The sequence below is a fragment of the Sminthopsis crassicaudata genome, chromosome 2, assembly GCF_048593235.1.
Source record: "Sminthopsis crassicaudata isolate SCR6 chromosome 2, ASM4859323v1, whole genome shotgun sequence".
NCBI lineage: Eukaryota > Metazoa > Chordata > Mammalia > Dasyuromorphia > Dasyuridae > Sminthopsis > Sminthopsis crassicaudata.
Window position 1 is genome coordinate 579,699,607 of NC_133618.1, and position 25,618 is coordinate 579,725,224.

At 38.1% G+C, this 25,618-nt stretch overlaps 1 protein-coding gene across 2 annotated transcripts in view; it reads right to left on the reverse strand.

The window, feature by feature from the left end:
* The window catches only part of COL17A1 (collagen type XVII alpha 1 chain), a 59,004-nt gene that overhangs the window by 31,157 nt on the left and 2,229 nt on the right, over nucleotides 1-25,618 (reverse strand). Inside the window, exons 2-17 of one of the 2 annotated variants that reach the window (XM_074295512.1) lie at nucleotides 20,609-20,671; nucleotides 18,652-18,696; nucleotides 17,020-17,124; nucleotides 15,883-16,014; nucleotides 15,083-15,130; nucleotides 13,895-13,930; nucleotides 12,324-12,371; nucleotides 11,575-11,718; nucleotides 10,273-10,431; nucleotides 9,104-9,175; nucleotides 7,854-7,931; nucleotides 6,878-6,946; nucleotides 4,893-5,051; nucleotides 3,605-3,694; nucleotides 2,194-2,238; nucleotides 95-286 (exon numbers count right to left, since the gene is read on the reverse strand). In XM_074295512.1, coding sequence (XP_074151613.1) covers nucleotides 95-286; nucleotides 2,194-2,238; nucleotides 3,605-3,694; nucleotides 4,893-5,051; nucleotides 6,878-6,946; nucleotides 7,854-7,931; nucleotides 9,104-9,175; nucleotides 10,273-10,431; nucleotides 11,575-11,718; nucleotides 12,324-12,371; nucleotides 13,895-13,930; nucleotides 15,083-15,130; nucleotides 15,883-16,014; nucleotides 17,020-17,124; nucleotides 18,652-18,696; nucleotides 20,609-20,660 — 1,474 coding nt within the window. In that variant the 5' untranslated portion in view covers nucleotides 20,661-20,671. Of the gene's footprint in view, nucleotides 1-94; nucleotides 287-2,193; nucleotides 2,239-3,604; nucleotides 3,695-4,892; nucleotides 5,055-6,877; nucleotides 6,947-7,853; nucleotides 7,932-9,103; nucleotides 9,176-10,272; nucleotides 10,432-11,574; nucleotides 11,719-12,323; nucleotides 12,372-13,894; nucleotides 13,931-15,082; nucleotides 15,131-15,882; nucleotides 16,015-17,019; nucleotides 17,125-18,651; nucleotides 18,697-20,608; nucleotides 20,672-25,618 lie in introns of both variants that reach the window. The other variant, XM_074295511.1, reaches the window with a different exon arrangement.

Sequence of the window (25,618 nt, forward strand, 5' to 3'; positions counted from 1 at the left end):
CATACATATATATGTATATATATGGAACCTTTTCCAGAGTGGGGTCTTCTTGCTCCTAACAGATTCTGGAACATTTTGCCGTTGTCTCTCTTACCCAAAGCAATGAGTCCGAAAAGCAATCCAAGAAGTAACAGCCAGGCCAGGAGCAGGCCCAATAGCCACTTCCACCAGCTACAGCAGTTGCCGCAGGGACACCAGGCAGGGGCAGCCCCAAATCCTGCTCCCCCACCGCCTCCTCCTCCTCCTCCTCCTGCACCACCGAAACCACGGTCATCTCCCTGGATTTCTAGGGAAGAGAAGGATGTATGCCTGATGAATCCAGGTTGCTAACATTCTATTTTAAACCTCTAAATTCCAGCTTCTTAAACTGTGGTTCTCTACTCTCTATGGGGTTTCATAACTGGAGGTCATGAAATTACAATTTATTATCTGCAAATGTTTTGTTTTTATACCTATTTTATATAACCATATACCTGGGGTCATGTACAAATTTCTCAGGCAAAAAAGGATTGTGACTGGAGAATTAAGAAATCCTGCTTTAAGTGACTGATTTTCCATTTTTCAAAAGAAAATGCAACAAGGTGGATGGAAGGAAGGACAGAGAGATATTCAGAGAATTTCTGAACTGTTTAAAGATGTATTGCTGTGATACCTTTCAGAGAGGAAACTTGTAATAGAAGGAATGTGAGATTGGGAATATAGAAAGCTGAATCTGAATTCCAAGTTTGACACTTATATAATCTCAGGCAAGACCTTTAACCCTTTGGGGACTTAAATTTCTCATCATTAAAATGGGGCTAAACAAACCATCCTCACTTACCTCCTGGGGTTAGTGTGAGAACCATTCTATGATGCCCTAAGATTTATAAGCACTTTCCCCAGGCAACCCTGTGAGATAGGCAGGGCAAGTATCATCATTGTCATTTTATAGATGAGGTGACTAAGGCAGTGATTTACTGAGGATCAAACAGGTAGTAAATGACTCTAGGCAGGAGGAATAGCATCTTGAGGCGTTATGTATGTCCAAAAGGAGATAACTGATGTGTTAGTGCCTTTTAAAGTGCAGATTATTCACAACTATACTTGAAAGTTATCATAAGCTTTAATAAATAGAAGTAGTTGGCACCTAGGTGGTACCTGAAGATTTTCTGACCACTTTATGTACAATATCTCTTTTGATTCTCATAATAATCATATAAAGTAGCTGCAGACCCTGGGAATTGCATTTTTTCCTGTATAGGGTCAGAATGCTTCCTTCTCAATCTAAAAATCAATACAATTCTGAGTCTTTAGCCACTCAGGCCCCTTTGCCCCAGCCAGGTCCAGCCAGAAGGACTGTTTACAAGAGCTTGTGCTAGAAGCTTGACCAGGTGGTACAGTGCTCTGGGCCAGGAGCCAGGAGGACATGGCACAAATCTTACTCAGACATATAGCAGCTGTGTGTGATCCCGGGCAAGTCAGTTTACCTCTGTCTACGAATGGAAAAGAGGTGCTAAAAATTGAACCTAGTGAGAATCATGTGATTATAAAGAGCTTAGCCTGGCACAGAGTAGGTGCTAAATTAGTGCTTATTCTCTCCTTCTCTACACTAAATGACTGAGACAGGAATTATACCCAAGTCTTCCATATTCAACTATTAATCACACATGACCTCTGAATAAATTCATTTCAACAACCATTTCTTCCACACCTCTATGGAAAATAGAAACATGCTAGACACTGGGGAGGAGGAAAACAAAATCAAAAAGAAAGTGCCTGCCCTCCTAGAGCTTACATTCTACACACTTTAGATACTGCTATTTCAAAACCCACACCAGAAAGTTCTTCAAGGCCCACAGGGTACCTGAAGGTTAGATCCATGAGTTAAAATATGATTTTTTTTCTTAGAAGGGACTTGCTGCCTGAGTTTCATATGGGAAGGCTGTCAGGTAGTGCCTCTGAAGAGACACAGATTAGACCAAACTTTCTCTGCTACTCCAACCTAGTCAACACCTATCTTTACCTTCAGCATCGCTTCCCCCAGGCTTAACTCTGTGGTCTGGAGAATAGTCTCCATTTAAATCTGTCTTTGTTTAAGTAACTACTTGAAAATCTCTTGTCATTTTCAGAATGTTCAAAGTCTCTTAGTCCTCAAATGCTCCTCCCTACTATCGTGGATCATGAGGGATGGACGCGAAAGATGATCTCCCTTACCTGCATACGTGGCTTTGTCCTTGGTAGATGCGACTTTCAGGCCTCCTAAAATGAAAAAACACCAAGAGTCTATTGTTTAATTTTCTCCCAAAACTGAAGAAATGCTCATAGGACACAAATATAAATAGATATATCTACAGTCGGTCAATTAGCCTTGGAAGTTGGACCTTGGAATTTACAAAAATATGAATGAGATGGGTTAGTTTATATAAGGGCTTTGCTAAATCAATGAATAAATTGATATAAAATGTAAAATGTACAATGTGAAAAAGAGGAATTTTTAGGCTTTATCCATATATAAAAGTTCATACATTTCTCTAATACTATTTTAAACAACAGTACTTGAACTCATAAAATGAAAATTGCAAATATTGTTAATATATTGGCTAAAATAATTGTTCTAAGACTTATAGTTCAAATCTTCTTCCTTGGTCCCATCAGTGATGGGACCGCTATTGAAACAAGCTATGCTATGCTTCTCTTGAAATGTTTTAATTTAGACTTTTCAGTACCACATGATCAATTCCTATAATTGAGGGAACTTGGTGACATTTTATTGTATGGAGGCTTTTTTTCCCCCTTTCTTGATTTGGGATTTCTTCAATGTAGGGGAAATCTTGAGGTGAAAACTTCCTGCACAATTCAGGTTGGAAACTTTTCTAGAGATTACTAGAATGAGTCAGACCAGGACTTGAAGTCAGGCCCCTCTTTATGCTAAGACTGGACCTCTGTCCACTATTTCATATGTTCTCTCTACATAGAAACTCAATTATCCAAATAGACACAAAATGGAAAGCAATTTAACACTATGAAATTTACCAGTGGAAAATGTATTTGGTATTTGAAAATTAGTGGTGACCCTGCCCTTTTTTCAGAGATGGAGGCTATGAGTATGAAACATTGCCTATATTGTCACTCAATTTGAAATGTTCATTAGCTTTGTTGAATTTCTCTTTCTTTTGTATTTTGTTACAAGGGATGATTACATAGGTGAGGAGGGAAGAGGAAAAGATTTGGAAATAAAAATGGTATAAAATTAAATGATCTCAGTAAGAAGTTAAAAACAAAATAACAAAGAAAATGATCAGTCAGAAAGATAGGGACAGACTATTCCAGACCGGAGAAGAGGGAGAAAAGATGCTTCTTATTATACAACAGTAGAACTGGGCTGGTGGCGAGGCAGGTAGAATGTTATTTGAACCAAGTAATGGTGGCCAGCAAACATATCTATTCTTAAAAAAAAAATTAATGCTTTTTATTTTCAAAACATATGCACGGATAATTTTTCAACATTAACCCTTTCATAGCCTTTTGTTTCAGATTTTTCCCTCCTTTCTCTCAGCCCCTCCCCAGAGGCTTTCAATCCAATATATGTTATACATGTTAAAATATCAAACATATCTATTCTTACCATTAGCTTCAGACTTGAGACAGGAGTCAGATGCATAGGAGGATGAGATTGCTTGCTTGTCTTTCTTCAAAGTGTCTTCTGAGAATGAAGCTGAAGGAAGATAACAGTGAACACTAAATACTGGAATGTCTGAAGTACCTGTGATTTTTGGCAGCCCAGGAAACTCAGCTCATTATGAGAATGGCAGTCAGGCTCTGATTTATGTGAATCCTAGGGCACTGTTGGAAGCACTGGCCAGGGCCCCAGGAATAGAAGAGTCAGAGTTAATAATCAAACTAAGAATCTGATATTTCTAAGACTAATAGTTCTACATTTGCTCTACATTTTATCAGCGTAAAGACTTTACAGTGAATAGAATCTGTCTCTAATTTATAGTCTTTAAAAAGTGCCTGAGGCTAGGAAAGCTTTCCAGGGTTACAGAGCTAGTAAGGAGGCAGGATTTAAGTCTTTGTAACTCAGTTCAGAACTCTTTCTACTAACTAGATCACACTCTCTCACACATTTATGTGTGTGTAATCATACATATATGATATATATATATATATATGTCCAGATAATATATATATGTATGTGTGTGTATAAATAGATGTTGCTATTTTTCAAATGTATATTGATGCTATTTAATTAACAAAATATAAATTTATTTGAAAATGTTACTGAATTCATAGTAGCTTTGCATTCTATTTTTTTTGTTGTTGTTGATCACAAGATGCCAATATTATATGACAGGTACATAAAAAAAGATGCTCTTATTTGAAAAGGATGGAAATAATAATAGCTCATATTTGAATTATTCAAACACTTTGAGTTTGAAAAACATGTTATATATGTGGATTTATTTGATCTCCATAACAACCCTGTGAGGTGGTTGCTATCATTATTCTCATTTTAAAGATGAAGAAAATGAGGTTCAGAGAGGTTAAAGATTTTCCCCCAGAGTCACACAGCCAGCAAGTGTGTGGGAAGGAATTGAATCCAGGTCACCTGTCTCCATGTTCACTATGACATCCATTATGTCATACAGCGTCTTTGGAGCGCCAAAGGCACTCTTTTGACATCTGGCCAGGCTGGGAACAATAGTCAACATTTTTATCTTTATTTTATTCCGTTTTTGCATTTAAATTAGACCTCGAGACTGCCTCCAAACTGACACTTTTCTGTTGAATGAGATCAAGGCAGCTTTATTATTAGAATGTCCCACAATAGTCCGTACCTTTGGGATCCCCATGTCCCTGATGACTTGTCCCATTTCTTCCCCAAATGACATCCTCAAGTAGTCTGCACTTACTTGTACTGAGCCCGGTGGTGGAAGCAGTGAAGACCTTCCCGCTGTCCTTGGTCATGATAAGCAACTCCATCTCTTTCTTGGCTGGGGCATTGTCTTTCTCCAGCAGTAAGAACTTGCAGTCCTTGCGTAACAGATCGTCGCTGTGGGAGCCGGTGGTAGCTGCTGGAAAAGGGATAGATGTGGGTGAAGATGAAGGGAAGGAAGAAAAGAGATTAACGAATCAACAACCACGATGTGCCAGGCTTTACACAGGAGACACCATATGTGTGTGTACATATCAGAGACATACAAAGTGGATGCAAGATAACTTTTGAAAGGAAGGCACGAACAGCTGAGGACCCAATGAGAAAAGTGGCCTCTTGAAGTCTTGAAGAAACCAGGGTTTTAAGAGGAGAAAGTGAGAAGTAATAGTCTTCTGGTCAACTAATAGACAGACAAGGAGGTAAGAGATGGAGATTCTTGTGTGAAAAAAAAGGAAGAGTGCCAGTATGGCTAGAGTATAGAGTAACTGTGAGGGGATGATCAGCAGGAAGTCTAGGATGACAGAAAGGGGCCAGATGGTGAAGAATGTTAACTACAAAACAAAGGAGTTTATATTTCTCCTAGAGATACAGCGGGAAGGAAGAAGAGGTAGAGAAAGAGAAACTAAAAAAGAGAAAAATAGAATGGGAAAAGAGATGAGTGTTAGAGAATAGGAAAGGAGGAAGGTGGAAGTGAAGGGCAAGAATGATAGAGGGAAAAAAGATACCAGCTTATGAATACCTATTCAGCAATAATAACATTGATATGAACAATATTGAGAATAATAATAATAATGGAAAGTCACTTAGAAAACCAAAGACACTTTTAGGGAACCCATGGACAGTCTGGACATCAAATAGCTCAGTCAGCTTTCTTAGACACTGGACTACTACACCATGGAGCTGCCTACCCCTATCAAGATTTAAGGCCCCTACCAACTGGACAAATGATGAACGATCCCCCCCATTCAGGACTATATGGAAATAGCCACTTGTAGGCAGGTACTGAGGCAGGAAAAGGTTGCCACATAGACTGGTGAGATTGAACACCTTTGCTCCATCCAACCTTAGACGAGATAGACACCTGAGCCCTGAGAAGGCTTCTGTCATGTTAGAGCCCAGCCCCCCAAAGCAGGGAAGCCAGGGTGAGGCAGGCAGGATCTGTGAGTTCCTGAAGGATGGCAGCTGAGTTTAGGGGAGCCAAGGTGACCCTTTAGAATGGGTCTTAGCCCTATTTTTTCTAAAGCACGATTTCCACTTAGCAGAAAGAGGATCAATTTCCTCATATATATACTTAGTATGTCAATATATATTTTTTCTTTTTTAAAAAATTGTATCTTTTTATATATAAAACATATGCATGGGTAATTTTTTCAATATTGACCCTTGCAAAATCTTCTGTTCCAAATTTTCCCCTCCTTCCTCCCTCTCTCCCCTAGATGGCAGGTAGTCAAGTGAATGTCAATATGTTTTGAGGGTGCTATGCAGCTATAGCCTTCAGTACATACCAATACTCTAAAGTTTGTAAGCTGAGCATCCCAATGAAGCATCCTTTTTTTTGGTCCAAATTGATGATCTTGTCAATATAGGAGTTCCCTAGTAAGGAAATTTTTCCTGCCAATGCAGACTGCTGATTGGTCTGCAATTTGTTTTCTTAGAGATATATGAGGTCACTGAGAGGTTAAATGACCTGCCCAGGTTTGTACTGAAGGTATTTCATTCCCCTTTTATGGATGAGGTAACTAAGACTGAGAAAAACTAAGAGATTCACCTGTGATCACACAGTAATTCAGAAATTGCATTTAAACCCAAATCTTCCTGATTCCAATACTAGCACTATATGCACAATAACCTATTTTCTACTCAACTTAAATGAAATTAGGTTATGGACTTAGAGAGTTATTTCCCTCTACTTAAGTGGAATCATTTTCTCCCACTACAAACATGTTTTTTGGGGACACTCACCTGCACAAGTGCTCACACCTGTACTTACAACAGCAGGGGACTGGGTTGTGTTTTTCTTTACACCGTACACTATAAAAGATGAACCAGAATAAAGGAGATCAGTGTGCATACAGGTGGCTATTCAAATCCATCTGTACCTGAGTGAAACCCAGCAGAGAGACTATCATAAAACAATCTCACTGGATGAAAAAGTATATGAAAAAGTCAATTTCTCAAACACGTGTAGTTGTTATGAGATTGAGCTAAAGCCTGTGTGCTCAGGGGCATCACCTTATATTTCCTCCTTCCATCACAGCCCTACCTGCGCCTCAAATCCAGCTCAAGACCCTCTTTTTTTCATGAAGCCTTCTCTGACTATGCCCCTCTCCTCTGATAAATGTACCATTTCTCTGAACTCATAACAAGAGATCTCTTAAAATCTACAGTTTAACATTAATCATGTGCCGTCTTGTATTCTTATTTTTATTTGCTTCATACCTCTGAGTCTTGTCTTTCTGGCTAGAACATAAGCTCTCTGAGGGCAAGGATTCATTTCCCTACTTTTCTGTATCTCCCAGAGTGTCCAGTAAAGGGCTGAGTATATAATTAGTGTTCCATAAATAAATATTTTTTGATTTTGGACATTGATTAAATAAGGCTTCTAGGTTGAAGAGAACACTGATCTGATTTGTTTGCCTGGGAATTTACAGTGCAAATCCAAGCTGGGCTGTTAGGTACCTGCATGCTGCTGGCTCTGCTTTGCACAGAACCCTTTTCTGAGCTCCTTGCACACACATATCCTTGCATATGCTCAGGGGAGCACCCTCAGAAGTGTTTACTCAGTTGCTTTCTGGTTCAGTGTTTATTGAGTTGGAGGAATGGGGAAATTTCAGTGGACATATTGGCCTATTGGTGAAGGTACTGAAGCTGGGACACCTGTACACATTTTGTAGGGCTGGATCTCCTGCCACTGAGCCCCAGGGGATCGACAACTAACCTGTAGAAGTGGTGGTGGTGGTGGTTCCATGGGCCAGAGTGGAAGAGCTGGGAGCCAAGTTATTTTGAACACCAAACACTGTGAAAGGAATTTAGAAGGGCAAGTCAAGGAGAGGTGCAGTGATTGGGGGGATCTTCCTTGCGTCCTGCCTCCTGGGAGGATGGGTGGAGAATCAGAGAAGGAGATGATAAAAATTAGCAGATGGCTGACAGGTAGGAGGAGAACAAATCAGTTTGGAAGGAAAGGGATTTGTGTGATTTTATTGTCCCTTTAATGAACTCAACAGTAAATGTCACTTAATGTGGAAATATGTTTAACATGATTGTGCATGTATAGCCTATGTCAGATTGCTTGCTGCCTTGGGGAGAAAGGAAGGAAGGGAGGGAGGGAGAAAAATTTGGAACTTGGAATCTTACAAAAATGAATGGTGAAACTATCTTTACATGTCATTGGAAAAAATAGCACAAAAAAGAGTAAAAGCCATCTAGCCTAAATTTTGCATTTGAGGAAACTAAGACCCATGCTTGAATAAATAATAAATGGCAGGACGCTCCCCTGACTCCAGGACCATCTCTCTTCCCTCTACACTGTAATACCTGGCAGTGGAAGGTAATGCAGAGGTGGCCTTGAATATTTTTTCCCCAAGCGAGAATCTTCAGAAACTAACTGATTCTTTCACAACAATTAACTCTGTATAGAAAACAAGCTTTGACTAGCTAGAATTGGAGACCTAATTTCTCTTTAAACCCCTCCTCACCTTCTTGGAAGCAGCTTCCCCTGGTGTCTTCATATTTCTTTTATATCGTCCTCCTAGACCTAGGTTAGGTTCAATGTATGAGGGACTGAGTGAAAGGGAGCCTGCTTGTGCTTCCACTTGGGGATCATAAGAACACAGACTTGGAGCTGGCAGAGACTTTAGATGCATCTGATCCAACACCTTTTTCTAGTGAGCGCTGAGAAGTTAATTAACAGGGTAGAAGTGTATGTATGTTTGTGTGTGTGTGTGTGTGTGTGTGTGTGTGTGTGAGAGAGAGAGAGAGAGACAGACAGACAGACAGACAGACAGACAGACACAGACACAGACATAAACAGAGACACACAAAGAGAGAAACAGAGAGAGAGAGTGCCTGGGCCAAGGAGAAATGGGCTACTTTCTGGGAACCACTGATAGATCCCTGACAAGGAGATTTCACTTACATGTTGAACATTTCACCTCTAGAAGTCATAGTAAGAAAACAATGAGCACTCACCTGAGGAGCAGGTGCTGAGCCCAGGATGGAGAGTAGGTGAGCAGGAAGTCATATTGTTGGGAATCCCAAATACTGAAAGAAGAGGCAATGATTAAGGTTATTAGCTGATCAACTAAGTGTCAAGTCTTAGAGGAGCCAAGGGGAAAATTCACTTGCCTCATCTATAAAACGAGAACAAAAATAGCAGAGGTTGGATGATCTTTATCAACAATATTTGCAGGGAGGAAGGCTTTTTTTTGTTTTTTTGTTTTTTGTTTTTTGGTTTTTTTTTCCTGAGGCAATTGGGGTTAAGTGGTTTGCCCAGGGTTACATAGCTAGAAAGTGTTAAGTGTCTGAGGTCACATTTAAACTCAGCTCCTCCTGACCTCAGGGTTGATGCTCTATCCACTGCACCACTTAGCTGCCCCCCCCCCCCCCCCCAGGGAGGAAGTTCTGTTGCTTCAGGTAGGGGATTGGATTAGTTGACTTCTAAGGCCTTTTCCAATTTTCCCCAAATGGACTACAATTCCATTAATCTGTAAGCCCTCATCATGAAAGAACAGGAGTAAATAATACTGGGGATTTTTTTCTTAAAAAAAAAAAAAAAAAGCAAAAATACCCCCAAAAACAACAACAACAACAACAAAAACCCAAAACCACACCCACACCCACCCACCCACCCACCCACCCACACACCACACACCAAAAACCAGATGCTATGCTTAAAAATAAGAGTTAAAGTTTTGTCTGGTACCTTGCTTTGGGACATAGCTACAGACCTGAAAAAGATCCAATTCCCTGTGAGGCAGGTAAAAGCATTCCCATTACACAGACAAGGCAAAGAGGTTAGGGGATTTGTTTGGCTAAGATCAGAAAGCTCAGAAGTAGTATGAAGTGTCAACCAGTCTCTTTATTTAGTTTTCATTCAAATGTGTCTCTCCTCCAAGATTTTTTCCTGTGCTTAATAGCAGTGTAATGGGTCCTCAATGAGGACTTCTTAAATTGAAATTCACCCATGTGCAGGAACTAAATTTCCTTTGGAAATGTCAAACAGACTTATTATCAGATTGAGGGACTTGGGAAAATTTTGCTGAAATGTGGCAAATGGCTCAGGGAGTCATTCAATCTTCAAAATAAAAGAAACCTTCAAAATAAAAGACGATCGATGAGAATATGTATTATTACTGTACCTGATCCTGTTGAATAAGCATTTGTATTGAGAAGGGAAGAACTCTGGGCTGTCATGTTGTTGTGATAAGCTCCCATGGATGAACCCGCAGGCAAGGTAGAGGACCACATGTAGGAGGGGAGGTTAGCATCCACGATAGTTGTGTCATAAGTGCCTGATACTGAAGGACACAGCAAACTCACGTCAGTATTAAAAGAATCAAAGTTTCCAACCAGACAGTTTTTCATTTTCTAGTACCGAACAGAGTGCTTTGAGAATTTTTTGTTGTTGTTTTGTTTAGAGCAAGAGTTCCTAATTATTTTTGTGCCATGGATCTCTTTGGCAATAAGCCCATGGACCTACTCTGAGAATAATATTTTTAAGCACATAAAATATATAGGTTTACAAAGGAAACAATTATATTGAATTATAGTTAACAAAATATATTTTTATAAAATGAAATCATTGATTCCAGATCAAGAATTATTGACTTAGACCCAAGATTTCATTATTGTGGGGAATTTTTGTTTTGAGAGCTCCTTCATCTGTAACTTTTAACCTTAAAGATCAGTCTGAGGCAGAGGTTAAATAACTTGGCCATTGTCACAATGTTATCTGTGGAAGAACCTGAATCTTGCTTTTCCTGACTCCAAGATTATCCTTTTCCCTATTTTCCCTCATTGCCACTCCAAAAGTAAGCATTTAACAAATGTTTGCTAATCTGAGATTGCTTAAATGAATCTCTTTCCTTCTCTTCCCTTCCCTTGCTTTGCCTTCCTTTCCCTTTTCTTGCTTTTTTTCTCTTCCTTTTCTCCTACCCTTTCCCTCATTTGAAGTATTGCTGTCTATGATTTGCCTGCTAAGTTACTTGTAGAGAATCATAGACAAGAGTAATTCTTCAAAATAGGTGGGACTTAATTAATAGCAGCTACCCCTGTAAGTCCTGACATGTATTTAATGTGCTTCCCAGTAGCTCCCCTTGGCAGTCTGATTTCTTTCTTAAAAACTAGAGCTGTTCCCACATGCCCAGTGCAGCATGGTGTCAAAAGGAAACCAAACCTAATTTTGTCCATGGTAGTCTGTGACAAGGGAGTCTGGTGGATAAGTATTTCAAGAAATGAAATCTTTAGATATTAGTAGATTGGCCAGAAATCTAGGGGGATTGTCTGACCAAATATGTTTACAAAGAACACAACCTGAATTTTTTGAAAATGGCTGAAAAAAGGTACACGATGCTCATCAAGGTCCAGAAAGTTTTCCAGGGGTTAGATAAACCTGTTTCTTTTGCCGACAGCCCCTCCATCTCAACTTCTCTGGCACTTACCTGACTGAGAGCTCTCGGTCACCATCTTGGTTTCCACAGTAGCTTTCTTGGGGATGGGAAGTGTGTTGGAGGAGTTCCGAGTGGGACTTGCACTGGCTGATCGGCTTCCCTTGAGCAAACGTTTCACGTCATCCAATTCTGTCCCTGGCAGAGAATCCAGAAAATTTCTGATTAGTCCTAAGGTTCTTCTTTAACCTCAACTGCCATAGGGAATATTTATTATATGTCAATTGTTTGGGAGGAAGGCACTTGGGAATTTCCAGGAATATTTTTGGAATGTCCTCTGAGCTCTGCTTCGAGCATTTATTTGGTGGATTAGGGGAAGATTTGTGGTTTCATTGGTGTATGTAACATCCAGTAAGTAAACTTCCCTTATTAATGTATTCTCAGTATTATAATATCTCTTGAGCTTATTTGAAGATAATCAAGAAAATTCCCAAGAAGTGCAGGCCCAAATATTCTAGGTTTTCTCATTTTCTCTTCTTTCTCATTCTTTCTTTCTCTTTCTCTTTGTTCTCTCTCATCTCATTTTCCTCTCCCTCTCATTCTCTTTATTCTTTCATTCTCTTGTTCTCTCATCTCTTTCATTCTTTTTTCTATCCTCTCTCATTCTCTCTTTTTTCCCTTTGTCTCTCTTCTTATCTTGAGCTTTTTATGTTCTCTCATTCTCATCTTCTGTATTTCTTCTTTTCTCTTTCTCTATTCTTTACTGTCTTATTCTCTCTCCAGAAAGAAGATAAAGAACTCACATCTGGTAGATGGGGAAGCACTTTGCAGGCGAACACGAATTTCACTCTCTGCAAAACAGAAGAGAAGGAAAAGACCATGAAGGAAAAGAATATGATGAATCTGGTTCTGTAAGGAAAATGATGGTCTAGGAAGTACAATTTCCCAGCTGGCATGAACATAAAGGGCCATTAAAGGCAAATAGTTTACAAAGTTCTTGATTTATTGACATTCACAGATGTCCATCCAGGACTTTTAGAAGATGCCCAAAGGTCATGTGGCCACTCTCAACCAAAATTTCCAATGGCAAACCAACTCTGGGACAGGGGATCAATAAGGACCCTATTTGAAAAAGATTTTAAGACAAACACGTTTTTAAGGACTTGGAGAAGATCTTACTCTTCTGCCTCCTGAGTGTCCTATGTGTTAGAGAACCCCCAAAACAGGGTTGATCATGTAACTGTCTTTGCCTAGAAACAGCATGGAAACAAAATTGTATAATTTCTTGTAGCATTTCCAACTTGTTATCAATTGGCTCATTACATTTGGGAAATTTAGATATCTAGAGCATCTACCTAAACTTTTGAACTCTACAAACTTCACTTGTTTGGATTAATGATAACTGAAACTCTACAACAAATTTGCCTCAGATCTTTGGAGAACATCAGGAGAGTCAATGGTGTACTCCAGATTTGTTGAATGTTAACTATGTTTATCTAGTGCTTTGAACTTTGCAAGGTGCTTTATACAATCTGAGATTCACAATAACTCTGTGATAATAAGAGATATTACCTCCATTTTACAAATGAGGAAACTGAGTTACATGCAGGGTAAAATGATTTGCATGAGATCATACAACTGATAAGTCTCAAAACCAGGATTCCCCAACACTCTGTTTACTGTACCATACAGCTCCTTATCTAAATGCTGAAAAGGATTATATTGTTATCATTCTTTTTGTGCTGCTTGTCAACAGCAGTTTTCTCTAGCTGATTTAAAGACTGTGTTCCCTTCTAACACATTTGCCTCTTAGGAGGTGGAGAGATTGATAAATTACCATAAAGAGTTCTTATCTGACTAATTAGGAAAAAAAGGGAGTATTTTTCATCATCTGAAGCATGAAAATACAATTAAAATAGATATCTGGGAATAAGAATAATCACAGCTCACATTTACATACTCTTACTGTTAAAATAGGGAATTCAATGTAGAAGAATAAATCTGGTTTGGAGTGCAGTGCAGCAATTAGGATTCTAAGTTTTTTGAAGGCAGTTAGTTTTTTCTTATATCTTCTAGCACCCACAGAAGGCATTGCACCTATTGCTAAATCAATGTTTCTTGAAGTGAACTGAATCTTAAGATATCCACGGCAGAACAAACTTTTTACATCTGGATTTTTGCAATTTGTCCAAAAACCCCAGTATTTCATGAAAGAGAAAACACACAAAAGAAAAAAGATAACCAGAAGACTGTAAATTTCTCAAAGGGAGGGATTATGCCTTACTTTTCTTTTGCATATCCAAAATTTCCTTGAAAAAGACTAGGCACATAGTAGGAGCTTATTTAATAGTGAAATTGAATCCAATTTGCTCACCTCGAGTCTGGCTCCGTCCTCTGGTGGAAGAAGATCCTGTGAGGAAAAGGGAAGCAATCTCAGACATGCCTAATAGATGCCATGGCAAAAACTTAACATTGAATACTAAGCACATTAGGAGACTCATGTAATGCAATGTATACAGTGGGTAATAATAATTGTTATTTATACAGATTTTATGGGTCATAAAACACTTCACATACATTTGCTATAGATATAGTCATTTAATCCTCACAAAATTCATCTATTACTTATTGTCTCCTGGAGATACTTGAGTCTCAGGTTAAGTGACTGGCAAAATGATTATACCTCTAGCTAAGAGTCAGAGTCAGGATTTTAAACCCCATTCATCTTATCTTCAAGCTCTGTATTTTATCCACTATAAGACACTGCCTTATGTACTTATTAAATGCTTTCCACATGCAAAAGTGGTGGGGAAAGTTAACATTTACCTAGTTAATTTAGTTTGTCTAGAAGAGAGACAAATGTTAATTATGATTTTAGAAAGTTCATTAGAGAACTTGAGTTGTACAGATTAACAGACTACTAGCATTGAATGAATGCAATAAAAATAATTGCCAAATTTTCCTTTTGTTTTTCTATTATTTGTTTTTTCTATTAAAGCTAAGAAATATGAACCTTCCAGCATTATAAGCACATCATCAATTAGTAGATGAAGATTTATGAAGATAAAAATGCAACAAAGAATAGAAAGGTATTTAAAATTGTGCTGACTTCTGGAAACAATCTATTTCTCATTTAAATGAGAAAAATGTGCAAACTTTGGAGCAAAGTCACTTAAAAGAAAAGAAAAGTGGACAAATAATAGAACATATGTTGTTTGGAGTTTGGATGTTATAACTCACTGTATCCCATTACTAGGACTGTCTTATTTGTCCTGTTTTGGAAAAAAACAATCCATATTTTAGTTTGTCCCAGGGGATGCCCTAGTTCAAGCCTTTTGCAAATGTTTGATTTCATAATGGAAAGGGAATGTGATTTTCAATTCATGAAGATACTTCAGCGAACATGGCATTTAGAATAGATTACTGTATCTTTAAGGCACATCGATGATAGAGTAGCATCAAGATATTTCAATAACAGCCGTCTAACATATGATGTTTCCTCTTATGGCCAACTTCCCATTACCATGGCCTCCCATTTTCACTAGAAATAAGGAAAACATACCAAGTTCCTTCCGAGGGTATTCTGGAGAAGAATTCCCACTGGAGCTCCCTGAAGAAGAATCAAACAGTTAGCATAAATGTGGATAAATGGGCTTCTGAGATACCTTCTCAACATGGGATGACACGTTTTGGGAAGAAAATGAGGAACCCGTTTCACCATTAGCTCTCAAAGGAAAGACAAATGATAGACTTATAGAATAAATGGTTAATCTCTTTCACTGGATTTGGTGGTAGCGCTTTAATTGCTAGTCTAAAATTGGCCCTGCCATTGATGAGAGCTTCAGGAAAAGAGGTCTTCATTTTTGCGATGTATTTCCAAGGAAGGAGTCATTCTTACTGTCCCCATTCCCCATTCCCTTTCATGAAAGTTCTTTTTTTCTTATTCCTCTTACAATCGCATCAGCATGGAACCCAAGTGCTTCATTAGAGATAAATGTACCCTTGGTTGTATATATACTTACAACTTTGATAGTTAAAATAGAGCTCTGAACCATACTTTGTCCTAAAGTACAGACCTAGGTAACTATTATATTTCACTTGTAGTTCAGATTTCCCATATACCTTACCCCCTATATCAGTATGTGGCTAGCACCAAATCTATTGTTAGTATTCTCTACCTAAGGAATCAACATTCTTAATAAACCATGTAATAGGATATAACCAATTGGATGTGAGTTCATAAAATCTTTGAGAGAAGAGAATAAAAGAGACGAGGGAGAGAAGAAAACATAGATGATCAATATGCCATATGTGACAAGTACAAAAAGGACAGACCAACTCTAAAATCTATAGTACTGATACCTTCATATGTTGCATGGCGGGTGACATGACTTTTCCTTTCAAAGGTTGAGCCTGGTGAATTTGGGATTGTAGAGGCAGGAGACTGAGCCCTCCTATAGCTGGATGTAGAAGCATTCCCTCTTAAACTTCCACCTATGAATATAAAAAGATTGAATTTTATAGTATTCCTGCAGAAATGAATTTAGCAGTTAATGTATTCCAATGAGACTCAATAATCTTAGGCTGTGTGTAACAGGTAATTGTAATAAAAATACAGAAAAGGAGTCAGTGAATGCCTTTGATTATTTCTTAAAGGAGCAATCCTTCTACATTTAACAGTGAAATGACATTTTTATCCTTATAAAATTGGTGCTACTGCATACCCACTGAGGACCGATGAAAAGAAGGGAGAGCCTGTGGATGTATAATTATCAAATTTCTGGAGACAGCAATAACTCAAAGCAGGAGTGGAAAAATCAAGATTTGGAAAACAATCAATGGAATTTAATCTTAGGCCACTGTTCAGTTGGGTCTCTATACATGTAGATATGAATGTCCTATTGATTATTAAATAGGGCTACCTTATTCCCACTAAAGGAAGAAGCATTTGGACCAGGTTATTTCCAGGGCACAGAATTTCCCAACAGTATTTTTGTGGCTTAATTTTTTTTTGCCAGAAAAAGATTGTTTCCCTAGGAATGAAAGCTTTCTATGGGAAGCTTGACCAGTTGAGTCTTACACAAGTGTTATACTCTGATAGCCTACCATGAATCCAGCAATGAAAGTTCTTCTATGGGCTGTGACTGTAGCTATTGCACATGATAACACTGGAAATTATTTTTTAAAAAACATTGTGCACACTTGAATGGAGATGGCTTAAAGTTGGATGAGAAATAAGGGAGATGGGCAGGCAAACACATTCTCCATTAAGCCCGATGGATTAATGATTAATGATTAATTATTCATATTTACATTGAGATTGTGATTACAATGTTTACAAATACTGATTATTTTTAAGCCATATTCACATGTATGATCTCAATGTTTCCCTTTCTTGAGAAGTTGGGTAAAGGTATAAGCTGCTATCAATCTCCCTTCCTCCAGCTTCTCCTCTCTTGCATTTTTATGTCTGCTCCTTTAGTCCATTATTGTACTTACTAGAATTTATATAGCCACTGCTGCCATGGGTTAAACTCTGCTTTTCCAGCCTACTTCCTCCAGTGAGAGATGATGTTTTAGCATATCCATTGCTGGTTCCTCCTTCTGGCAGAAGCAAGAATCAGATTAGAAATCAGGGGTTAAAGTAAGGAAATGAGGTATAACTTCTCTGCATTGAGGGCATTCCTAGAGAATCTTGACTCTCACTCATCAATCCCTTTACTTTGATTTCCCTCATTCATGCTTTTGTCTTGTCCCTCTACTTCAGGAATTTTAAAACTTTTTTATGTCATGGAACCTTTCTGGTGAAGAATAGGTTATCCTAGAATAATGTTTTAAAATTGCAAAAGATAAAATGCATAGAATTATGAAAGAAATCAATTATATTAAAATACAGTTGTCTAAATGTTATATAAAACAAACAAGTGCACAGCTGTTGGTGGAGCTGTGAACTAATTCAATCATTCTGCAGAGCAATTTGGAACTATGGCCAAAGGGCTATTAAACTTTGACTTAGCAATATCACCACTAGGTTCGAATACCAAGAGATAAAACAAAAAAGAAAAAAAGGAAAAGGACTTATATGTATAAAAAATATTTATAGCACTTCTTTTCCCAGTGGCAAGGAAATGGAAATTGAAGGGATACCCATCAATTGACGAATGGCTGAATAAATTCTTGTATATAATTATGATGGAATACTTTTGTGCTATGGGAAATGATGAGTTCTCAGAAAAACCTGGAAAGACTTCAATGAGCTGACCCAAAGGGAAATGTACTATATACAAAAAATAGCAATATTGTAAGATAACCAGTGGTGAATAGCATAACTATTTTCATCAATATGATGATCCAAGACAACTCTGAGAGGTTTAATGAAAAATGTTATCCACACCCCAAGAAAGAACTGATGATGTCTGAATGCAAACTGAAGTATACTTTTTTTTTTTAACTTTATTTATTTTTCTTGAAGATTTTTGTTTTTTGTTTGTTTGTTTTTGGTCTGGGTTTTCTTCCACATCTTACAGAAATGTTTTATATAACTACACATGTATAACCTATATTGAATTGCCTGCATTCTCAATAAAGGGAGAGGGGTTAGGAAAAAGAATCTGGAACTTAAAGTCTTAAAAATGCAAAAATTGTCTTTTCATGTAACAGGAGAAATAAAATTATATATATATATATATATTTAAAGTGCACAGGCCCCAGGTTAAGAAGTCTTGCTTTAGTACTTAACACAGTACTACAATATATTGTAGTAGGTGCTTAATAAATAGTTTTTTAGAAACAATAAATGAATTATCACTTATTCATTATAAGAGTATAATTACATAATGAAATTGTATAATCTTATGACTTTAGAACTTAAAGATACCTTAGCAATCAATCTCATTTTATAGATGGAGAAATAGGCCAAGAGAGGGGAGTGATGGCTACTATTCTCTACTTATTCCATGTATCAGTGCAAAATTTTCCTAACTAGACTGTAATCCCAGTGTGTAGAGCACTTTGTGAAAGCTCAAATAAATCAGTAAGATTATAGTCCTGCCTATTGGGGTTAGCTGTTTTGAATTTTCATGGTGCTTTATTTCAGGTAAATAGTACACAGAGAGTAAAATAGTTACTTACTTGGTGGCAAAGATGTAAGTCTTGTGGTTACTGTTTCAGTGATAACTAGGGAAAGAAAAAAAAAGGAGATAAATTGCTATATCCCTGGGCAGATCGGGAGTGCCTTAGTCTGACTACAGTACAACAGACATTCACAGAACTGTTTGTTATAGGTCACAGAAGAATTCTGGCACTCAGGGCAGACGTGTATGTGTATGTGTGTGTGTGGGGGTGGGTCTGTCCCAGTTAGGTACATTCAGTCCTTCAGGAAGTCCATTTCTAGATTCTGTTCTCTCCAATAGTCCAACCCTTTAGGATGAGGAGAAAGGGACAACCTGGAGGAAGATGGCGCATGAGTAAGCGACATCATATTGATGATGACTTTGGGGCTGGGTGTAGGAGGCAGTACCCCTGAATTGTGCAGGACTGACAGACTAGAGTTCTACTACAGGGTGGAAGTAGCCTGCATGCCGGGGAAGAAGTTCCAGTTAAGCCATTCCAGGCGTGGATCTGTTTGTAGCAGATGGGTTTAGGGAGAGGACATAATCTGTAGCTGAATCTGTGTCATAATACATCATGCTACATTAAGATCTGCTGTTTGGGGTACCTGTGTTTTGTTCTCCTTGGATATTCTGTCAATGTGACTCATAGCAACCAGCAAAATGGATCATCCCTGACTGAGGCTCTTAAAACCCTTATTCAAAATGGAATTCTGGGCTATGCAGCTGGGGCTTTGGGAAAGTCCTTCCACCGCTTCCTATGACTCATTCTGTCTCCAGATTGCTCCGAACTGCCTCAGCCGGGGCAGGAGCCTGGCACAAAGCCTGTTGTTCCTCTTGCTTCCTGGAGACTTGGGGGCATGAACAGACATGGCATGTTTTAGCTGCAGACAAGAGTGTCTTTAGGGCACATAAGTCACTGTGTGCCTGCCTCCAACATCTATCCAGGGAAATCAGGTCAAATGAATAAACAGCACAACCTTGAAGGGGGAAAGGCGTCTCCAAGGGGGAATGTGCAAGGGATCATGGGAAGTGGCTCTTTGGCATTCAAGTCTCAAACTCGCCTCCTATGGTGATGATTGGGGGTGGTGTATGTGGGGGTGTCTATGGGCTAGTTGTAAAATCAGATCTTTATAAAAACTTCCATACTCTTCTCCATACTCTTCCTCCTCCTTTCTCTCCTCCAACTGCTGCTGCTATTACTACTAAATAGCTTAGCATTTAGACATCTCTTTAGGGTTGGCTAAACTCTGTACCAAATTTCCCTTGATTCTCCCAGCAGCTCTGTGACATAGAAACTATTATTTTTAGGTGATGAAGCAGAAGTTGATAAAGACTATGAGCCTGTATTCACCGAGCCACAATGCCTCAATTGTTCTATCAGGCACATGAAATGATATGAGTAATAAAATTTGTTTTTAAAGCTCAGTGAGATGGTTCTCACAAGTAACAAGTAGTAGATCTGACAAAGAGTTTGAGTGCTTTTCAGAAGCATCTTATTGTAGAGCTCCTGGAATTCCCTGATGTACATTCTACTTCAACTTAAAGAAGTGGATAGTGATGAATCTGCAGTGAGGAAAACCTGAATTCAAATCTTGTCTCAGACATTTAATTATTTGGGCACCCCTAATAAGTCACTTAATTTCTTTCAATTTCAGTTTTTTGTTTATAAAATGGGAATGCTAATAGCAACTACCTCACAGCATTGTTATGAAGATCAAATGGGATAAGATGCACAGAACACTTTGTGAAATGTAAGCTATTTTCATTATGTTTTCATCTAGAGATACTGGAAGAACAAAGAAAAAGAGCTAATTTTCTATCTGAGTTAGTAAAAGAGAGCAGTTGAATAACCCAGAACATTTCATTTGTTTTTTTCATGACATTCAGAACATTCATGACACTTCTATGGTATGATCAGTGTTTTCTCTGGGGGACTTTGGCCATTAGAACATATGCTCAGAATCTGTTGGCCTTGCCTCTTTCTGTGACTTCAGAGCCTTCTCTCCGGCCTTTCTTGGTTCCATCCATATCATAGCCACCTGAGAGAAAAACAGAAAGTATTGTTATTCCCTTACTCAAGAACTGTAGAAGCTCCTTATTCTTGGATAAATCTCCAACTCTTTAGATAGGTGGTGAAAACTCTCCACCATTCAGTCCCCACCTACTTCTTTGGGCTGGTTTCACATCATTCACTTTCGCATACACTATGTTTCAGCGAAATTGGTTACTTGTTTCTTTTATTCAGAATTCCTTCTCCCATCTCTGTAACTTTGCCATGCCTGGCACAACTCCTTCCCTACTTCCTCTTAAAACCCCCATCATCTTCCAAGGTTTGGCTTATATACCATCCATCAGGGAAACTTCCTGCACTTTTCCAAATTGCTAGGGATCTTTCCTTCCTCAAATATAATCACATAGGTGATTACCTGTTTACATATTATATATTTGTATCCTTCCTCCCTTCTCTTCCCCTACTCTCATTGCAAGGTCCTTCATAAGAGGGATTGATTTTTATATTGTCTTTGTGCCTGACACATAGTAGGCATTTTAGAAATGCTTGGTGCTGGGGTAGTACTGGATCCCTTCAATAGAAGAGAATTCCATAGCTTTTATAATGCCATTAACATAATGTTTCCTTTTCATTTTATTTACCTATTATTACCTATTAAATTCAATTCATACTGCACTTTCTGACTCCAAACTATGAGGAAGACAGAAATCATATTTTTGGAAAGTCTTTTATTGATGCTATTTTCCCCATCTAGAATGCTGCTCTCCAGCTCCCTATTTACCTATTTACACTTGTCAAAATTCTATCTTTTCTTCAAGAAGATGCTACTTCATCTATGTAGCTTTTTTTGACCTCCAGCCCCCACTGCCCTAGTGATCTTGCCTTTTCCTGTGAACGTTCACAAGCACTCTATTTATGCTCTCGTGGCACTAACCCTCAATCTTGTTTTGAAGGGAATCTTAATTCCTCTCCTTAAGTACAAGTTCCTTGAAGATAGAGACTCACTTATTTATTTCTGTCTTCCTCATAATTTGGAGTCAGACACTGCAGTATGAACTGAATTTTGTAATAATAGGTAAATAAAATGAAAAGGAAAAATTAAGTTAAATTATGCTATGATTTATGTTATAAACAAGATCGAGAAAAAGATAAGATCGTATGTATCAAAGATGAAAAAATGATATTTTGCTATCAGTTTTCTATATTCAGGTTGAGAAAAATAGAATAAAAATAGTTAATGAGGAATTGTAACCCAAGATAAGTAAGGTGGTGTTTAATGAGCATCTGGATGCCCTCACCTAGCTCAAATCACCAGGTCTGAAAGAATGCTATCGAATAATACTGTAAGAACTTATAGATATAATTCTTGAATTTTTATTGATTATTTTTGAGGAATCACAGTGAATGAGAGAGGTATTAGTACTGGGGAAATGTTATCTCATTAAAAAAAAATCACTTCAAATTACAGGGCCAGCAAGTTTGATGTTGACTTCTGGGAAAATTCTAGAACAGATTATTAAAAGGATAGTTTATCAACACTTAATAAAGAGATGATCTCAAAAGAATTCACATAAATCAGCTAAGAATAAATCATGTCTAAATAAATTCATTAATGGTTTTGATAAGGTTACTAAATGGGGAGATTGTAGAAATGTTCTGAGAGTAATAAATCCCAGTTTTAGAAAGGCAGCTAAGAAAATCTCACATGATTTTCTTGTGGAGAGACAGACTGAATGCAGTGAAGTGGGTTTAAGACTATTGGTTGCTAGAGTATTCCTTAATGAGGAAGTTCTCCATTGGAATGTCATAGGCATCTAGCTTTCTTCCTCCAAGCATAGCTGGCTTGCTAATCTATTTTGGGGAAGGTAAGAAGCCTAGATGGTAATGAAATGAATAACACAACAGGGATCCAGAAAACAGCTCACACATTGAAATGGGCTGAAGCCAGCAAAATGAAATTTAATTGGAATAAATGTACAATCCATTATTTAGAGTAAACATAAACTTCAAGAAGGATAAGATCAAGAAGGCATGGTCAAATGACAATTCATATGAAACATTTTTTAAAAGCCTAATTTGGATGCTTTAGGGAATTTTGAGCTCAGTATGTCAACAAGGACTTGCTGAAAAAAGTGAGCATCAATAGCATCTGCAATGAACAAGATAGGTGATAGTTCTCTTGAATTTGTGTTAATTGGAACCCAGCTGGAATGATGGGGTTCCGTTAAGGGTGCCGTGTTTTAAAAGACTCATTGACAGGGGCAGCTAGGTGGTGCAGTGTATAGAGCACCAGCCGTGAAGTCAGGAGGACCTGAGTCAGACACTAAACACTCCCTAGCTGTGTGACCCTGGGCAAGTCACTTACCCCAATTGTCTCAGCAAAAAAAGATAAAGAAAGAAAGAAAACTCATTGACAAGGAAGAGAATAGAGTGAAAGGAAATATGTAAGGTAAGAGAACTCAAAGTCGTATCACATGAAAGAATCGCAACTGGCTGGTACAGTGGCTAGAGTGCTGAACCTGAAGTCAGAAAGACTTGTATTCAAATATGACCTTAGATACTTATTAGTTATGTGACCCTGGATAAGTCATTTAATCTCTATTTGCCTCTATTTATTCATCTGTAAAATGGAGATGATAATAGCACCTACCTCAAAAGGGTATGGTGAGGGTAACGTGAGACAATATTTATAAAGCAAACCAGAATGGGCTATATAAATGCTAGCTATTGTCATTTTTGTGTGAAGCTAGGTGGGTCTGAAGTCAAAAAGCCTCATCTTCCTGAGTTCAAATCTGGCCTTAGACATGATTTTGGGCAAACTTGCTTCCTTCAGTTTCCTCATCTATAAAATGAGCTGGAAGAGGAAATGGTCAAGCACTCCAGTATTTTTGCCAGAAAATCCCCCCCCCCACCAAAATAAGGTCACAAAGAGTTAGACACAACTAAAATGAATGAATAACAACATTATGTTTAATCCAGATGTTTTGTGGAAGAAAGATAACATCTGTTACTGGAAGTAATCAAGAGGATGTTGAGTCACCAACATGCTAAGGATGTTCTGGACAGGATTCCTCAATGCTTTAATAGGATTTGGACAGTCCTCTGAGGTTTCTTTTAATCCCAAGATCTCGTGATTCTGTAATATTCCTACTTTACTCAGTTCAGTGTATATCTTAGCTTTTGCACCATGGAATATATCCCATTGCTGAAGCCCTTTCCTTAGAAGAATCTTTGGTTCATTCTCCTGCCCTTCCTCACCTAAAAGCAGGCCCATGGAAAATAGCCATCAGAAGAATTCCATTCAACCTGTACAAAAGCAGACTTTTTAATGACTTCACCAACTCTCCTCATTGTGTTTTCTGAGACAATCTAGCTGCAGGCTGGGAATGAGGCACCACAGAACAAAATTTTGGCCGAATCTGAAATGCCACAGAAAATATGTATCCCAGAGCCAAGAGGAGGAGCTCAATAAACAGAATAATTGATTCTAGTCTAATTAAAAAGCCATCCTTGACTTGTGACTTGGACTGATTTCCAGAAATATCATGTGTAATTTATACCAGGCAATATATGGAACTTAACACCTTTCCAGAATCCTTCACGTTGGCACTAATTGGGGACCCTTCTTCAATAAACTGATCTTTAGTTATGGATCAATGGCTGTTTCCCAGAGGTAGACATTTCATTGCCCTTAAAGGCTATTGAGGCAAGCAATTGGTTATTTGTAGGCACTTTTAATTTCTGTGGATGGAGTCACAAAATTGAGGGTTTTGAGTAGAAAGGAAAGAGTTTTGGGCCTATTCAGATAGCCATGGGTACAAATTCCAGGTGTGTCCCTTGGGAAAGCACTTAATCTCAGTGTATCTCAGAAAACTCCCTAGAGTCAAAGACTTTAAGTTAGAAAGGACATGAAGAGCCCATTTAGTGCAATCTCATTTTACAGATGAGGAAACTGAGTTATAAAGCAGTTATGTGATTTGTTTGAAGTCCTAAGGTTGGTATCAGAGGAGGCACTTATTTATTAAATCCCAAATGATATTTTTTGGAGGAAGGTGAGTGTGTGTGTGTGTGTGTGTGTGTGTGTGTGTGTGTGTGTGTGTATGTGTGTGTGAGACCCTAAGGCTAACCTCCTAAAGTTTACACCCAATTTCTTTCTTCATTCACTATTTGCCACAGTATTGGAATATCTTAAATGTGTCAAGGGCAAGATTGAGGAATCCATATTTCAAGAAGTTGAACCATTTGATTTCTGACCAATGTCCATAATATTGGGTATAGGGATAGCTGAACAGAAGATCTGCAGTTAGAACGACCCCATCACTCCCTTCCCCACGGCCAAATCCAGGGATATGTGGTCACTGAATTCATTGCCTCTGTCATATTTCCATATCTTCTTAGGTCTAATTTTGGAATCTTGCAGATTTGGGGGAGACCATGCGTGGCTCTGGATTCAAGGCTTGAGTACAGGTCATGTGCATTCTCCCTACTTCCCCTCCCCATCTCATGGGAGAGGCCATCGTTCACATCTTTATAAGGTATTGTATCAGAATGAATTTTTTTAAACTGACATCTTGGCAGATCTTAGAAATCAAATTAGGAAATACATTAGATGAAAGAATGATTCTATTCACCAAGACAAGGATTCATATTCTAATTCCATCATGATCCTCTAATTAAGAGTGACTTTGGATTTAAAAAAAAGCCCTAAATCTGAAATCCTAGCCCTTTCCTTTACTATGAGAATCTGGTTAATTTTATCACTTTCAAAACAGGCATAGTAATACTTCAATTGTGTATCTCAGCGCTTTTGTGAAGAAAGTGCTTTTTAAACTTTTAAAGTATTACATAAAATAAGCTATTATTATTGCTATTTTTATTAGAAATAGTAGTGCTGTTAAGCAGTTCTGCAGTTATTTTTTATGAAGGAGCTGCATTTTATATATAAAATAAGATTTGAAAATATCCAGAGGACATT